Source organism: Cantharellus anzutake, assembly GCF_015039405.1.
Source record: "Cantharellus anzutake strain C23 chromosome Unknown EI90scaffold_36, whole genome shotgun sequence".
NCBI classification, from domain to species: Eukaryota; Fungi; Basidiomycota; class Agaricomycetes; order Cantharellales; family Hydnaceae; genus Cantharellus; species Cantharellus anzutake.
The window spans coordinates 300,920-315,253 of NW_024066986.1; the positions used below are offsets into that span (position 1 = coordinate 300,920).

Consider the following 14,334-nt stretch of genomic DNA (forward strand, 5'->3'; position numbering starts at 1 on the left):
CCCATCCTAACTAAAGAACCAGGGAACAGCTTGGTGGTGGTCTCGTTTGAACCTCCCAACTGACCTTCCTTCGTTCTCTCCTTCAGCGTGCACAGCACGCATCACCACACATCCATTCCCTACAGTTGTACATGTGCGGTTTGGGCTTGTCATGATTTGGGCAATCACGTTGATAGCCTACTTTCCCGCATTTATAACAACGCAGTTTCCCATCCTTATCTAAGGATGGCGTCGATTTCATCACTGTAGACGACGTCGACTTTTCTGTTTTTGGAGCTGGCGAATAGCTCACATGGAAGCTCGAGTGTTGTCCGCTCTTCAGAGTTGACGTGTTTCCCCTGAATGTGTTTTTGTACACTTTCTTGGCGGACGAGGAATCAGCAGCCTTTTTGGGTGCTGCTGCAGCATTGGTATTATGTTTTTGCATCGTTTTTGGTGCGGTTGGTGCCTGCAAGTCGTTACGATATGCAGAGATCACCTTAATAGAATCATACATGTGGTCCAGGCGGAGCATGGTGGTCCACAACTCGTCTTTCGTTGTGTAGTCCACGGAAATCTCGTGGCGCATAACCATCTCCCAATGCATTTCGCCAGGGATGGCATTCAGGAAACATTCGTTGAACGTTGCCTGGTCAGGAGGCATGATCATCTCCTCAGCTGCACGATACAGCTGATTATAGAAGTGTTTGATTCCCTTCATGGAATCGTATGAAAGCGTTTTGAACGCTTTCGTGGATGCTACTGCTGCAGACTTCTTGATGAAGGTGCAGATAAGGATCTCCAGTAGATCCCAGAATGGGGGAGTTACCCCATTCTGCACTCCAATGCATATATAGTGCATTAGGAGGTCTTGCGCCTCACCTTCAACAGTGGTTGTCAAAGTGTGGACATGAAACTCGTTATAAGCTTCACCCTTCCACCCACACGATGACATATAGGCTAGCCAGGAGTGCAGCCAGTTGTGGAATATCTTTGAGTTATTTTCTCCAGACCATTTGATGGTCAGAGTTAGTCCCTGCATCTTTTTGAGCAGTTCTGGGTGTACATCTGCAGGTAGTGGTTGCAGGATTCAAACCTCTACACTTCAACGTGCAGATTCAAGAAGCTGAGTCATGAACTCAGATGGATCAGGCACTACTTGTGCCGCAGGTACTGCGTATGAATGCATCGTTGTGTCACGACCCGGAAATTCCCACGGTCAGGTGATCACTCCCCACACCTTCTCCCTCCCCCGCTTCGACCCCGTCAACCCCGCTGCCCTCCCGACACCGCCTGAACAAGCCTGTCACCGTTCCCCGTCACCACTACCTGTTTCCACGGCCTGTCATGGGCCTATGAGTCTTTCTTTATCACACTTGTTTTTCTTGATGGCCATACACGGCCATCCTTCTCCCACACTCTTTGTTTGTTTTCGTTTCTTCTTAACCCCGCCCGCAATCTCCGTGAGATCTGGCGACTTAATTCCATTCATTCCGTTATACTTAAATACCGGTTGTACACTACCTCATACTGTAGTTCGAAAATCAACTAGGGTTACCCCCTGCACTCTCTGTCTGACCCAGTCGCACCTCCTGCCTCCTGAAATATTGGGGCTGCGTCAAGTACGAGGTGCAACACTCATGAACGAGTCATTGAAGCCGAAACCCCATTCCGCCGCGATTGTCATCCCCGCCCTTGACGGGCTGTTACGCCGAAGTAGCGGACCTTAATGGTCACCGACGGCGAGTCACGGTAATGTTTTCCCACGCCCTGACACGTTGAGTCAAACAAACCAGGTCGTACAGACAAGCAGTTTGGAAAGTTGGATGAAGGCTCCCATTTTACTTCAGTGCCAAATGGGTCAAGAAATGGTGGGTTGGGCCAGGACAAGCCACCCTCGCCACCATCCTCGTCATCACCGTCCCCACTTGGACGGCGGGGCCTTCTTCCTGAGTTAGACCTGACTTGGTCTACATGCCTCTTGCTCCCTTCTGGAGCCGCAGGCAGTTGTGAGAAATGGTGGTAATTATCCAGCACCCGTCTGAGTGCTGTGCTGTGGGACAGTCTACCGGGGTTTTCACTGTTTGCCCCACAACCCACGTTGTATACAAATGCCGCATCTGTATCCAGATGGGCGTTAAAGTCGAAAGTGGATTCGCTGAGACTACACTCAGTGAAGATTGGTCTGACCTTGGCGGGCTGCCCACCAATGTCATCTACACGATCCTGAACATAGATCGGGTGTTTTTTCCGTGTGTAATAATCGTACAGAACACTGGTGACTTCCGCGTCACCATCTTCCTCCTGTATCGTCTCCACAGTGGCCTTCATTGGCACTGCTTTCTTTCTCCCATGGTCGGGAGGGAAATTACACGTTTGAGTAGCATCAACCCATGGTATTTTCACCCCACCGTTTGTGGGTTGCGACAACAGAATGAACAGCATGGGCACGAAGCCTGGCCTGCAATGGGATGGAGAAGTTCCACTCTCCCCCGCAGTCGACGATCCAGCCAGTTGTCCTGGGTCGATCTCCCTACCTTTCCCCTTGGAGTCAGTGGTTACTGGCACCGTCAACGGGGTAGGTGGCTTAGTTCCACTAAAGATGGGAACAAATCCTCCATCAGATTCTTGTACCTCGACGGATGGGCGTGAACTTGTCGCCTCTGTGACGACGGCAGTGACAGTGGGGATCCCTTCAGGTATGGGGACCCCAATGATTGGTTGACCCGTTTGATTAACAGGGACTACAGGGACCTCTTGGGGTGCCTGCACCTCAACAGCGGGTTTTTTCATCTGCTCAGAGACAACGATAGGGTCCCCACCCATTGCTGGGTTCACAGGAGGGTTTGCAGGTGGGTTATCCACTGTTGCTGCGGGTGGCTTTGGCTTGTCACATCGAGAGAGCGTGAGGAGAATTTTGTTTAATTTCTCATTAAGTCTTTCCTCCACCTTAATGATGTTGCGATCTAGATGAGCAATGTTATCGCTATTCCCAGAGATTTGGGTATTCATGTTACGGACATCGCCCCTCAAGTCGGCGATGTCGTTGTCGACTTGGTCGACGTGATTTCTTAGTACTCATGCCATTTCAGATGCGAGGGAGTGGGTTGGGGATGGAGGACGCGACATGTGCATTGGGACGTATGCCGCGAGAGTCTCAGCTGCAAGGGCTTCAGACATTGTGACTTGGTCAACGTCTCTCATGTATGTAGGTGAGACGTGTCTGAGATGCATCCCTGGGCCCTTGCAGGCCCAGATCACCACCATCACTTGAGGTGGTGTCGTCTTCCGCCCTACAGCCAGTGGAGGGGCCAGCCATGTTGGCAGGAGCATTGGATGTACTCCTGGTGTTGTATCTCCACAACATCCAGAAGATGTGTCAAGTCGTTCAACAAGTTCGGTGAGAACTTGATTGAAGTCGCACGTTGTCAGGGGCCGACGACGCGTGCATTGCCAAATGGGGTTTCAGTGCTGGTAACACGGTGCCGAGAATGGAAAAGAGAATAAAGCATAAAAAAAGTGAAAGGTTTATCTTACTAGTTTGGGGACGGTAACGTTCCGTTCCCCTGTTCGCCTCAGGCCTCAGTTGTCTGTCTAAGTATACGCTTTGATTTGCTGTATATTAACGGGGTAGAAGTAAAGGCTGATCTGCCTTTTACAGCTACCCCGAGGGTTTATATACAATCTAATGCATTCTCGGCACAAATAAATAGAGAAGCTTCCGCAATGCTAAATTAGCGTCGCGACATAATTATTAAACAACACAACATCAACTGATGTTGTGGGCGGAATATAGACATGGGCCGGGGCCTCACAATAGCCCTATGTGTTGCTGAGGGTTGGAACCTCAGCTTTGTCTATGACTAGCTTTTTGGGTGATACTTGACTTGGACTGACAAGCGATCCCTGACACTGAATGTGTCATATCCATCCCCGGCCATCGACTTCCGATCCCTCCGACTCCTCCGCTCTACCTCCACTCCGCCTTCACTAACCTCAGAGCTCCTGTATTCCGCAATCCCCTCGGTACCCCTCGATGGTCACCACCCCCTCCTTTCAATTTATTACCTATGCCTCCCTAAGTATGGATCCCCGAAGGCTTCCGGACAGCTCCGATGTCCGCTAGCACACTCCCGCCTCCGCTGGGCAATACACTCGCTTGCCCTGCAGAGCCCACCTTCGGGCCTATCCCTCCTTTCCGTTTCTGGGTTATCGCCTGCCTTTCCATTAACCCCGTAACCCAACTCGTCAGTAATATTCAATCGGCTAATGTTTAACCCCGTTAGCTCCGCTCTGCTTGGCTCCACCATTTGCGGACCTGCCCTCGCTGTAACTATATATACTCAACTTGTACATAGGTTACACTTCAGTAATAAAATTGACTAGAGTTTGCCCCCTTTCAGTTCTGGTTGCCAGCTTAGTAAGTTAGGGCATGGACGTGTTACTTGGCACAGCGCTCCTGGCACAAGTCGCTGAGGCCAAAGCCCTCCGCCACGGAGACACTCCTTTGTCTCAACCCGGTCTCTGACAGAATGCATGGATATGGCTCAGATTCTTGGATTGGGTATGTGAAGAAATTCATGTTGCTAGCACTATAGACTTATGTCATGAATTCAACTAATATAAATTGGGTGACTGGATGAATGACATAAAATGGACAAGCCTGGTATTGAACCCAGGACCTCTAGCATGCATCCATACACTACTCACCCATTATGCCAGGGAGGTTACTCCATCCCTGATGGTTATTCCAACAGTATGGAGTTTATTTACTGCAATCAAATAGACCATTGCCTGAACTAAACACTTTGCATACAAATGAAGATAGCATATTTAATTTGAAATTGCAGTACAGTTTGTTAGAGGGTTCCTCCCAAACTGGATGGCCAAGCTTGCAGCGCAGCACCGAAGGTGCTGCAAGCTCGGCCATCCAGTTTGAGGGGAACCCTCATAACAATTGTAGCCTGGTATTATTTCGGACTAATCCGTGCCAGGCCACGGATATATTCATTCATTTGAATTCTTTTCCTTCTCCCTCAGTTCTTCACGCATATTGGCTGAGACTGAGTACTTACTCATAGTCCAGCTCCGAGATCAAATTGTCGCTCATCAACAACTTCCCCTCACTGCTCAGCTGGAATCCCTATTGCAATCCGCTTTGCTGGGTTCCCCCATTGAGACTGACCCTGTCCCCTTCGGCCTCAGCTCCAGCGAAGGCTCGGGATCCCTCGACTTAGAGTCCGAGCAGCTTGGTACCCTGACACCTACTTGCCAGAGGAAGGCAAAAATCAGTATCATTTTCCAGCCAATCCTCGTACTGACGACCAATGTGATCTTTGATGTATTCCTTCGGAATGATGAGTTCCGCCCTGCCCTTAAACCATATTGTTGGAGTGTCGTCATTGCATCCCCTAGACCGTCCCCTTACCAGGGCCATATTTGGCAAGAATACTTGGGTCGGTCACCTCTTGTGAGAGGCTATGCTGTAGCCATTCCAACCATGACTGGTCGGAGTCACGACCCACAGCATTGTCTGTTCCCCAGTCTCCTAGGCATAAGCAGGGGATAGTCACTGTTATAATCGCAGCATTGCAGCCCGATCCTCTGAGCACGATATCACAGTGTCATTAGATATCGTGCTCTCAGCTCACATTACGCTTATATACATTTCTGAGTGGCACAACGGAACAAAGGCCAAAGTGTTGAAGGAGAGAACGAAGGAAGGTCAGTTGGGAGGTTCAAACGAGACCACCACCAAGCTGTTCCCTGGTTCTTTAGTTAGGATGGGGAAGTGTACTAGTGTTATTTATTGTAAATATAGTACCAATCCGAGTGTTTTGGCTAATTCTATTTTTATGGGTTAGTTTTAAAGTTCCTGAGAATTGACTTACAGATAAACCGAGCCCTGCGGAGCTGTTTCTTTATTGAAATTTATTAATTTGTCTAGGTGTAATTCTGTGTAGCATTGTTTAATTTGGATTTAAACTTGAATTTAATCTTCTACTTGGTGAAGTTTCAAAGATTCTATTCAGTTAATGAATTTGGATTCTGTCTGGAGTGTCCCTTGAGTTTGTTTTATTTTTGTCTTATTTTATTGCTTGTTTTAACAGTAGCAAAATAACTGTTTTGTGTTTACACTTTGAAATCTGGAGTGTTAACCAGCTCTCCTCTTGAAATATCTACTTAATATTTCTCTCCTTTATTGCTGCCTTTTACTACAGTGGCAATCTTAACTGTATATCACTTTTTCGCACTGGAGTGACAACCAGAAATGCTTGAGAAAAATAATACTCTATTTTCTTACTTCTCTAAGGGGGCGAAAAGTCGCAGAAAGGGTCTCCCTTTTATACTCCTTGGGTCGCCTTCCTTTTTCACACTCTACCTTCTATTTACAGGATTTATTTACAGTGTATTTTTCTCAAACTGAATAAAAATGAAATTTTCATGCTATAGTTCTACTGTGCTTTTTACTGCGCTGAACTGCGGTTCTACTGCGGTCAGACTGCACCTAGAATTCTTATTGTCCTCCCTCGCCTAAGCTATTTTAATGGTTAATTGGAACTTGGCTGCGCTGCATTTGCCGCAGTTACCTATTTCAAATTCCCTATATATACCATTAAATTTGCTATGACTTGATGATTCTGAATTCAAACTTCGCATTACTATGCGTATGGCTGTGCTGAGACCTTCAGCTGATTTATTCCATTTTTATTTAGTGACATTTTAGTTAAAATGAGACTGAAATGGTAAATGAGTGAATTATTCAGGTTTAAAACTGAAAGAAAAAGTTGCTAGTAATCAAGAATTACTCAAACAAATGTGTTATAGCTCTCCACCTCATTAGAATATCGTTCCCTAAAATTCCTGCCATGGTCCGTCGTAGTTTAGTGGTTTTCGTGAATTTCGTTCATATTCCCTGATTCCCTTTTGTATTATCACATCCTAATCCTCCATATGTATTGTTGGTTGTTATAATAGGTCGTCCTTGAAGATATCATATTTTTATGTATTTTATTTGGGACACTGGACCTCTTGAAGCTGTTTTCCCGCGCGTTTTCAGGTTTCTAACTTCATGTCCCTATATCTCATTCATTTCTGGATGTTTTCTCACGTTCTTAGTATCATAAATTTTCATTTATTCCCACCTTTCCAATGGTACCAAGGTTGTGTCCTATTTCCTAGTATTCGTTGAGTTAGCAAAAGTTCGCGCGCACATTCGGTAATCACGTGCGTCATTCCCATAGTCGTTCGTATGCGGGCGCCGTTTCCGTTTAATTGTTCGGGATTTATGATATGTGTGGGTGTTTATTTCTTTCATATGGGCTTCTGTGATTTATTTCAGATTTTTCCCTCATGATTTAAGGTTGTTTTGCACTTTCCGTGCTTTGTTTTGACCAGGCTCTTCCTTATTTGGACAGAAATTGGTCTTCGCGATCTGCCGAAGTGCGGATCTCGGTTCCGACGGCCGGTTCCCTGCGCATCGCCACCCTCACGTGTCATTACACATGATGCAGATTTCTATATTCCTGTCATGGGTATAACTTCACAACGGCTGGACTGTTTGGGCTGAAAATTTGCATAACTATAGTTCCCCATTTTTAATAATTTCCGTGTAAATTTCGTTGTATGTTTTAATTATGGATCCTACGCAAACATCGTCTTTTCCCTAAGCTCGGACTTTTGATGTCACTATTCCCATTATTGGATATCTCATTAACGCATGATCCTTTTATTATGAAAATTTGGGAGGATTAAGATTGGATCCCTTCCTTTCTAATGGGCTATCAAGCTTGTCTCGGTCGTTACTGGTTAATCTTCGCGCTTCCCTTTTAGGCATTGTCCTCGTTTTGCAGGAGTTTTAGTCATATTGTCAGGGCACACCCGCCTGACCCGGGCCCACCCGGGCCCACCCGGCCACACCACACCCGCTCCCCGCTGTCTATCCCCCTCCCCCCTCCTTCCTCCCTCTCCTCCCCTTTCTTTTCCCTCTTCTTTCCCCTTTCTTTATTTCATTCTTCTCATCTTCCTCTTCCTGTTTATTTCTTTCTATCTACACGGACCACCTTCCTTTGTATCGATGTACTATTGACCCGTCCGGCCCACACACCCCGGACGGCTTCCCGCTGTGCCCAGCACGCGCGCATGTAGCGGATGCTCTCGGGATCCCCCACAGGGACACCCGGATGCCTGCGGCTGCCTCCGAAGATGACGTGGCACCTGTCATGTGACTCAAGCCGCATGTACATAAATGTACCTGAAGTGGGAACCGAAGAAGTAACCTTCTTCTCACATTCTCCACTTCAGGTAAGTAGTATAGTTTTCCCCTTTAATAATAATAACACATTCTCCACTTCGGTCTGAGTGGCCAGGGACCGCTGTCCCGGATCGGGCCCGCCAGTACGCACGCCCACTCCACACCCCACGACGGCCTCCGTGCCGGATATTACCCCGGGCCCTCTCGACCCCGGACGCATCCCTGACACATATCTCCATTGTTTATAGGTAGTTTCCCCTGTAATTACTCTCATTGGTTCCATTTGGAGGACATCTACATTTCCTATTGTAAACACGACTCTGACTTTTGCATTAATTCCTGAGGAATCTTCGTTCCGTGGTACTTCCATCCTTGGCTACGTGTTTGGACGTGGGAAAGTAGTTTCCATGGAGGTTCTCTGATTAATTTTATAGTCAAATCTTGGTCGATTGTCCTAATTCTTGGTTTAATATTTGCTATAAATTCCCCCGAGAATTCCGTCTCGTTGATAGTAAGCTTGAAGTATTTTTGCTATTTTTCTTTCTTTCGATTTATCGTGTATAGTCATAATAATTCGTAAAAATTCGTAAAATTCGTTAAAATTCAGGTCCTTCTATTTTCTCATATCTACTTGTCGTATGAGGTTTTTGTGATTTATCTGGCATATTTCCATAATGGGTTTCCATAGTGTGGCCGTTATTTCTCCTACAGCGTTGAAGCAGTAAAACTTCCCATAAAAGGGAACAATAACCGTGGTGACAAGGGGCATCGGAATGCCACTTCAACAGTCACCGGCGAAGTGATAAGATATGGGCGGGGGTGTATATCACGGTAAATAAGGACAGGGGCTTCGAAATCTTGCATGGGATGATTTGTAACCAACTCCCATGAATCGGTTGACCAAATATACATGCAGCCCATGTCATGAGCGAGGATGTATTGTCCTCCAGGGGATATTAGAAGCGCGTGACGGTGAAGAATGGCTGACCGGGGGGAGATGATATGTTGGGGAAGGTAAGATACTGGATAGATGGCTGTTCCAAAACATGAAGGATTTCGATGTTTTTGTGCCAATGTTTTGGTGAAACTCGAACAATGAATGATCCGTTATCTGCAACCGCAGTGATGACAGAGAGATTGTCATTTGGGATGGAACCAACCTTCACAGGCTGGGGGCCATGGCCGAGGATGACTATGTTCCCTCTAATATCCTCGGTCGCAATTTGGGTGTTACCACAGACGAACTCAATCCAAGACGGAGGTTCGGTCATATCCCACTGTTGGAAGATAGTGCACTGGCCATCAATATCAGCGATCTCGATGGCACTGCTTCCAAAGCCAAGTGCAATGTAACGGCCATCTGCAGAGAGCGTTGCACAAACCGCAACACCATTGCGAACATCATGGGGAAGAAATTCGGCTCTGAAACCAACCTCCTTTGGCTTCCTGAGCTTCCCTTCCATAATTTTCCAAGTGCGGAGTGCGTTATCACTTAGAGGAATAGAATGGCCGGAAAACTCTCCGGTGATACTGAAGACCTTGACAGGGTCAGAAAGATGACGATACCACTGGAAAAGCAGGGAAGATGATGGGGAAAAGGGAAGAACGGATCGGTAGAGGTGCCAAGGGAAGAATGGAGGCCTGCTGGATTGGTCGGGAGGCCAAGAAAATGCCATATTTGCACCATGGATGCCTAAGAAGCCCAATGCCATCTTGGCTTCTGTCAGCAGCTGGAGGGAACCATGATCCTGCGGGGTAGAGATGATGTTGGAACCAAACAAGACACAAGAAAGTGAGACCCGCCTTATGTTGGAGTAGCTCATCCAGGACTTTCAATTTTCCACACATTGCAACAAATGAGAGTAGATTCTTTGTGAGGAAGTGGTTGAACTCGTTGTGCAGTTCATTGGGTTGCTGCAGGAGGAGCTGCGAGGGGTCCAAGTGGTCAAACAAGTAGTTTACAACATAATTGACAGGGGATGTCAAGTTCATTCTGTCTAATGAGCCCATCTATGAACCGGAGGAGCGGCAATGCGAGAAAATACCCCTTTTTGTCATTGATAAAGAATTCCTGGTCATTTTCATCACCAATAGGGTAACCAGTGATGAATTCCTTCATTGTCGCATGGTAGAACTGAGGGATACCCGTGCCATCCGAGGAGAACTCAATAATCGAACTAATCGGTCTTAAAGCCACATGGATTTCATTGGCCGAGCTTGCGAGGCGTTGGTTACAGAGGGGTCAGTTTTTTTTTCGTGGGAATATACCGTGTGAAAGTGCAATCCCACCCCCCCATGGCCACCCCGTGAGAATGGCCACCCCATGAGAAATGGCCGCCTGTGGGATCCGCGCAACATCGGATCCAAATATATCTCATCCGTGCAATGTGTGTGCCACAAAATATTGTGGCAACACTTGCAGTGTTGTATGTTAATAAATACATAATAATCATTTAAACTATATATTTATTAACTTTGAGGGAAACTTAGGCTCTATGTAGCTTTTTAACCTTATCAACATAAGAGTGATATTGTGGCTGTGCTACATACACGCGCTGTAGGCAGGATAACCTACTATACTCTACACTGCTGGTATTTTTGCGGTTTACATTCCTTATGGGTTCCTTGCATGCAAAGATCACCTCCCAATGCCCATGGAGCATAATGTTGGAGAATATAATGTGTTCCCAATAGTATAGAGTTTAACAGCCTATACCAGCATGGCTCAAGGGTGAGTAGTGTATGGATGCACGCTAGAGGTCCTGGGTTCGATACCAGGCTTGTCCATGATTTTATGTCCTTGCCACGTGACCTGGATTTGAAGCCATTTGAATTGGAGCTCCGGATAAGTCCAGTAGTTGCACCGGATACAATTTCGACACATAAAAACAATTTATTCCATTTTATAACAGAGTACAATTATGCATAACATGCTGGTACTGAATTGGTTCAGCCCAAAAACTACGCTTGGCACTGCTGACCACCGAGAGACGATCAAGGGCTCAAAAAATAGAGAAAAATGATAAACATGGATTCCCCAAATTTCATCCAGATTGACCCAGCTGTTGTGGAGCAATGGTGGTGACAATTTCTCATCTTACTGTAAGGTTCCACACAATGTCAAAAGGCACATGAGGGTGGCAGTGTTGAAAGTCCCATGTGGTGGAGCCAAGATCCATACTTCGGGAGATCATGAAACTGGTTTTTGGCCCAAAATGGAAATCACAAGCTGTACAGAAGTAAACAAACAACCAAAATGCACTCTGGAGTGCTCAGAAAAATTCAGAAAAACCACAAAGGATGTGTATGAAGATTCAATTGACATGGGGACTCTCATGGACACTTTCCAGGATGCCTAACCCTGTGCATGGGCCAATTTCATGATTCTCACACCCACCACTCAGTCAAATCTCAACCATTTGGGACAAATTTGGTATTGGGAGAAAGCTACAAACCCAGGGAATCAAATGGAGAGGTTGGGAAGAGATGCTGTGGGTGGGAGATGGATGAGTGTGGTGTGATGATGGAAATTGGTGGAGGATGACAATTATTAGCGGATATGGCCCACTTACTGTATCACTCCTGTTTTCTTTTATTGAACTTCCACATCGACCGTTGGACTTATCAGCCATACATAACTGTGTACATGGTGCTCATAACAACAATCTTTCGTTTTATATTTTCTTTTCATTTGTTTTTCCACATTATTGCCATTCCATGTGTTTAAAAGCCCTGTACACATAGGAATGGAAAGAGGACCTCCCTTTTGACTACAAAAGAGACTGTAGTGCTGAGAGATCCAAGTAGAAAAGAAACCCTAAGCTTGACTCCTTGAGTATTGTCAGGGCATGCCACTCCGCTCCACGCTGCACCCTCCCGCTCCTCCTCTTTCCTTTCCCTTTCTTCTCTCTTTCTTTCTTTCTGTATATGGATGACCTCTCCTCTTACCTGTGTAGCACAGATGCATCTGATGCTGAGTACTCCATGTGGGTACCGTGCTGCCAGATATGCTGCACACCCTCACTTGTACCTCTCTCCTCTAACACTCAGGATTACCCATGGAGCCACCCATGATCACTGTCAGGGCACACCCGCCTGACCCGGGTCCACCCGGACCCACCTGGCCACACCACACCCGCTCCCCGCTGTCCAACCCTCCCCCTCCTCCTTCCTCCCTCTCCCCCTTTCCTTTCTCTCTTTCTTCTCCTTTCTTTATCTCATTCCTCTTATCTTCCTTTTCTTGTTTATTCCCTTCTATCTACATGGACCACCTTCCTTTGTATCAATGTACTATTGACCCGTCCGGCCCACACACCCCGGACGGCTTCCCGCTGTGCCCAGCACAGGCGCATGCAGCAGACACTCTTGGGATCCCCCACGGGGACACCCAGATGCCCGCGGCTGTCTCCAAGGATGACGTGGCACTCATCATGTGACTCAAGCCGCATGTACATAAATGTACCTGAAGTGGGAACCGAAGAAGTAACCTTCTTCTCACATTCTCCACTTCAGTCTAAGTGGCCAGGGACTGCTGTCCCTTCCCGGACCTGCCAGCATGCACGCCTGGTTCACACCCCGCAAGGGCCCTTCTGCCAGGCGATACACCCGGACCCCCTCTACCCCGGACGCGTCCCTGACAATCACCCAGCTCTGCCCAGGCTGACGTGGCACCCCCATGTGACCCGTTCCCACCTGTATATAAACCAAGCCAAAGCAGAACTGAAGAAGTAGCCTTCTTCTCATTACTGCTTCAGGCAAGTACCTTAGTCTAGCTTAGTTTAGTTTAGCCTTTCATTCTAATAACAACCATTACTGCTTCAGCCTAAGAAGCCAGATGGGGACGTGAGCCCAAGTGGGGGCCACTCACCATACATTCCTGTTACTCCGCCACCACCCAGGCTGCTACCCCTGCCTCTCCTGTACTGTCCCTGACAAGTATTATAAGGAATCCCTGATGATTGTCCAAGACAGACTGTCAGAGTACTGCAGTTCTCTGCCATTTATTCCATTCATTCTCATTTATCACTTCCTTTTTATCTCTCTCATGAGCTGAGTCATTTCTTATTTGTCAGAGGTCCTTGCCTCATGTCATTGTTTGTATGTCAGCATATCTACACAGCCCCCATAGATCAGGCAGATTTGGACAACTCCAGAGTGGAATTGGAGACTTAGCGTGGAAGGACCTCGGCCTCAGCGACTCAGGCAGAGTGCTATACCATTGCTGGTTGTCCTGGGGGTCCCTAATTTCGGATCTAGCAAAGGAAAGTCTCTTGGGGGGAAATCAAGTCGATTTCGGACTGAGGTTACAAGTTACTAAGTACATTGTATATAAGGAGGGGTCTGGAATCAAAAGGAGCAAGGGTACTCCAAAAGGAGACAAAGGGAGCTGGAAGGAGGAACAACACCGAGGGTCAAGGGTTTGACTCAATGGTGTTTCCCAAAGGAGGAGTGAAGGGCCAAGGCCCAAGGAGGAAGGAAGGAGGATGGGAGTGGGGAATGGCTAGCTGACTGAATAGAAAGGAAGCAGCAGCCCAAATAGGAATGAGGGAGAATAGCGGAATTGAATGGAGCAATGCAATAGTTGCAAGGTCTGAAGTAAGTCTGGAAAGTCCAAACTCAGAAGTTAAACTCCAGAATATTGGCAAATGTAATTAAATGGAATGAGCTAACCAATACAATGGGTATAAGTGGAGGTGGGGTCAAAGTCTGAGGTCGGAGCTAAGACTGGAGGTTCTGGAGATGGAGACACAAACGGGATTCCGGAGCGGAGGTCTGGAGTCGGGAGCATAGGTGTTGCATGCTTGTCTGGGTGTAAGGGATTAACCTTACTTCACTATAATTCCGATTATAGTGATATTTATATTATGTTGCATCGCTATAATTCCCATTATAGTGATGCTGTTCTTTCTTTATTTATTTGTGCCGAGATATGTAAATTACATATATATACCTCGGAGTAGTTGTAAAGGCCCGGTAGCCTTTTACCTCTACCCCGTTGAATATACAGCTCATTAAAGCTTATGTTTAGACGGACCTACTGAGGCCTGAGGCGAACGGGGGAACGGAACGTTACCGTCCCCAAAATAGTAAGCAACCTTTCA

The 14,334-nt window shown here is 46.9% G+C and overlaps 1 protein-coding gene across 1 annotated transcript; it reads right to left on the bottom strand.

Moving 5' to 3' along the window:
• Window positions 1-9,189: 9,189 nt before the first annotated feature.
• On the bottom strand, window positions 9,190-10,446 carry EI90DRAFT_3216552 (uncharacterized protein; the record flags this gene model as incomplete). The annotated part of the gene is made up of 2 exons (XM_039066458.1): window positions 10,037-10,446; window positions 9,190-9,981 (listed from the first exon to the last, which is right to left on the bottom strand). Exons 1-2 carry the CDS (start codon window positions 10,241-10,243, stop codon window positions 9,190-9,192), a joined length of 999 nt encoding a protein of 332 aa, XP_038914161.1. The 5' UTR covers window positions 10,244-10,446.
• Between the last annotated feature and the right edge of the window lie 3,888 nt (window positions 10,447-14,334).